Consider the following 3517-nt stretch of genomic DNA (forward strand, 5'->3'; position numbering starts at 1 on the left):
TGGGGGTGAGTAGAAAATGAAGGCTAATCATGTTATGGCTGTACTCTTCCTTTAAAGCTAGCATAAGCATTTGTTTTGTCAACTAGGAAATTCTCCTCAGAAATCAGAAGCTCACTTAAAGCTCCCTGTATTTACAGTGAAAGCAGTAAAGCTAAAGCCTATAATTACATAAGTGAGCAGCGTTGAGGATGATGATGGTACGGAGGGTAGCTCTGCTTGAGATCTGCAGACAATGGTGTTATCTTAGCAAACATTAAACAGGCTTGAATCGGAGGCAACCAGATGTTCGCTCAGATTCTCCATAAACATTTTGACAGCTATCCAGGAGTCTTTGTTAATTCTGTTGCTCGCACTGAAGTGATCTGCAGTTTGAGCTCTGATGTTTTGAGGTTCACCCTCCTAAGAACATTCCAAGTCCGATTCAAATCGTCCTTCTCCTGGGTTGTTGGAGTCTTTTGTTTTCAGTGAAGCCATCGCTGAACAGAGGGGAAGGATTGTGGTTTCAGCTTCCAAGCATTTACAGGTTGGTCCCACTGATCTCTATTTATTCACTGGATTGCTGGTTGCCCGTTGGTAGTACGGTGTTGAAGTGAAGCCATCGTCCGCCATATTGGTACTCCCTATTTAGATCGGTCGCAATGTAAACAATACAAGCGCTACCGCATTGAACAACAATGATGTTCTCATTTTCTGGGGACTTAAGACTTTTAGAATAAAAGATAAATTCAAGACCCAGGGTCTTTCTGCAAGGACTTTGCATTTTCCCTGAGCATGCGTGGATTCTCTCCGGGTACTCCGGCTTCCTCCCCCCGTCCAAAAATATGACTGTTAGGTTAATTGGCTTCTCTAAATTCTCCTTAGGTGTGAGCTTTGTGTGAATGGTTGTTTGTTCTGTTTGTCTCTGTGTTGCCCTGCGATGGACTGGCAACCCGCCCGTAGACAGCTGGAGGTCGTCACCAGCACCCCTCGCGATCCCGCTTGGGATAAGTGTGATGGAAATGGATGGATGGATGGGTGTATAAATTTATCACTTTGACACATACTTGCTGTTTCATAACATAAGTAGATTACTTTAACTTATAATAATAAAAATAAGCACATCACATTGCATAGTCATTATAAAGTCTTATAAATTATGTAATATAACATATTATACAAATCCATCAAAGATTAATGTGTTAAAGGAGCATAATAATACTGACATGCCAAACGTGCTAACTTGATGATGTACATGTAATATACATGTATTTATTACATTGTTATAGTAATTACATATTACATATAATTAAAAAAATGTTACATAAAGACTGAATTACGAGTACATGTCTGTTAATGCTATAGTATTTTCCTATTTGAAAACTGTGCATGGATGATGCCATATACTTTAATGCTCTGTGCATCAGCCTTTAAAAATTTTAGAGTTTTTTTTTTCATCAATATAACATGCAATATCTTTCAGCACATGGCTTTTTCAAATGAGAAATACAGCAAACACTACAAAACAACAGTGTCATCCACTTATTAAAGAATTACTACATTGACATTTCACTATGAATTACTTTGTATTTCCTCTATTTTCTAACATTAGACACAATGTCAATGGCTAACTCAGTCAATGTCTCCGAGTCGGTCCGAGATAGCAGACTAAGGTTACGATACATACTATACTATAGGATACATCAGTGTATATAAGGATTTTCTTGATTAGTACATCCACCGACTCTAAACTACATGTGGAACGTCTTCCTACAGCCGGCAAACTGCTTATTTTCTGCAGTCAAATGCTACACACGTAGGCATTTTTACTGCGCATCTCCATGTGAGTGGGGAGTACCAGCATGGCGGATGGTGGCTTTACTTTTTTCGGGCAATCAGCAATCCAGTGAATAAATAGAGATTAGTGGTTGGTCCTTGAACTCATGCTTCAGAGGTTAGACAAGCAGATAAAACCCATACAAAACAACGGAGCCAGGAGGACACAAGTTCAGTTGCCTCCAATTTAAGCCCGTTGTGTGTCTGCCATGACCAGGTGGACTCAGGTAGCTTATGCCTTTAACATGTTTTCTGCCTGTTTCAAGACCTACTGTTATAAAACTCTACTGGAAGTTTGCATGAAAACATTGGAAAGATGAGACCTAAGTGTTGCTAGAGAGGGTGTATGAAAACGTGTTGACGAATATTCTGGCTTGTCTATTGTTAGACTAAATGCGTAAAAGGAAATTCAAAGAGCGTTTTTTACTGATAAAGTAGCAAACCGAGCTCCCTATAGATTGTGGCTTGGTGACTCAGACAGAGCGATCCGATTAGATGAACCTGACGTGTTCTGTGTTGCACCGAAGGAAGCTATGACCATATTTGGGGGGTTAAAAGTAGAATGAGTCAGAATGTTTGTCTGTGGTGAATGGTGGGTTGCAAAGCAGCAAGATCAAGCTAACACTTTGCTTCTGTTTCCTGCTTCCTACCCAGAGCTGAACATGCAGATGCTTTAACCTTTTCACTTCCACTTCTTCTCCCTTCTGTTTGCTGCTCACCAGTTTGTCGCCGTCTGTGTCGCTCTTCGCTGGCTTCTCATCGTCAGCTTGGTCTGGGCTGCTTGTTTTTATTAAAAAAAATGACATCTGTCTGTCTCTGTTTTTTTTTTTTTTTTGGTTCCATTTCTTTTATTGTTTCTGGCCTTCTAAACGTCATTAAGGCTCTCGCACATACGCACAGCTTCCACGCCGCCCTGTTCCACCGCCGAAACCGAGACGATCCAAGAAAGGTGTGTCTCGCTGCAGATTGTGGCTTCCCATCCCTCCTGTCTTCTTCTCTCTGGTTTGCTTCTTTCTCGCATTAGTCTCATTTCTTCCAGTTGCTGATTCAGCCACTGTAAGGGATTCCAAACATTTAGGCCAACTATTTATACAATCAATCTTCACCCTGTTTTGGTCCCTCTAAGTCAGACAAACTTTTTCATTGTCTGACCTGATTTATCTACTCAGTAAATCCAGATAAAGCTGCAGGATGACTTAATGTGTAGTTTATTTCAAAGTTGCATCCCATTTGCTGTAAAGCAACTTCATTGATCACCAATTCAAACATTCATGCTCTCAGATCTGCATCCATCAATTAATGTTCACTCCCGCTCTCATCTCATAAGGCCAGCTTCACACGGACTACATCCCATGCAGCTGAATAGAAACATAAATATACACACTTTGGAAAACTTATGTGTGTTTTTTGGATTTTTATGTGACAAGCCAATATAAATTAGTGTGTGCTAAGAGATCCTCCCAGTTTAGGTGTGAGAATCTGTCTGTTAGACTCTTTAAATGTTAGACAACCTTAAATTAAAATAAAAAAAACATTCTGTTTTATTTTTTTTAGGAACAAAACAAAAAGGAAAAAAGACTCATAAACTGAATTAATTTTGTTTAAAGTTGTAGGGAAGTCATATTTAAATGTCAACTCATTCTGGCTTAAACATGTATATAAATGTTCTCTTTATCAGCCGATATTGTCCCAAAAGTTCGAAAAA

The 3517-nt window shown here is 39.5% G+C and overlaps 1 protein-coding gene across 1 annotated transcript in view; it reads left to right on the plus strand.

Moving 5' to 3' along the window:
* bzrap1 (benzodiazepine receptor (peripheral) associated protein 1) overlaps positions 1-3517 on the plus strand; it is a 97924-nt gene that overhangs the window by 85686 nt on the left and 8721 nt on the right. Inside the window, exon 28 of the mRNA XM_015383670.1 lies at positions 2693-2761. Within this exon, the coding sequence (XP_015239156.1) occupies positions 2693-2761 (69 nt within the window). The remainder of the gene's footprint in view (positions 1-2692; positions 2762-3517) is intronic.

Source organism: Cyprinodon variegatus, unplaced genomic scaffold (genome assembly GCF_000732505.1).
Source record: "Cyprinodon variegatus isolate N-32 unplaced genomic scaffold, C_variegatus-1.0 Scaffold291, whole genome shotgun sequence".
In the NCBI taxonomy this organism is placed as follows: domain Eukaryota; kingdom Metazoa; phylum Chordata; class Actinopteri; order Cyprinodontiformes; family Cyprinodontidae; genus Cyprinodon; species Cyprinodon variegatus.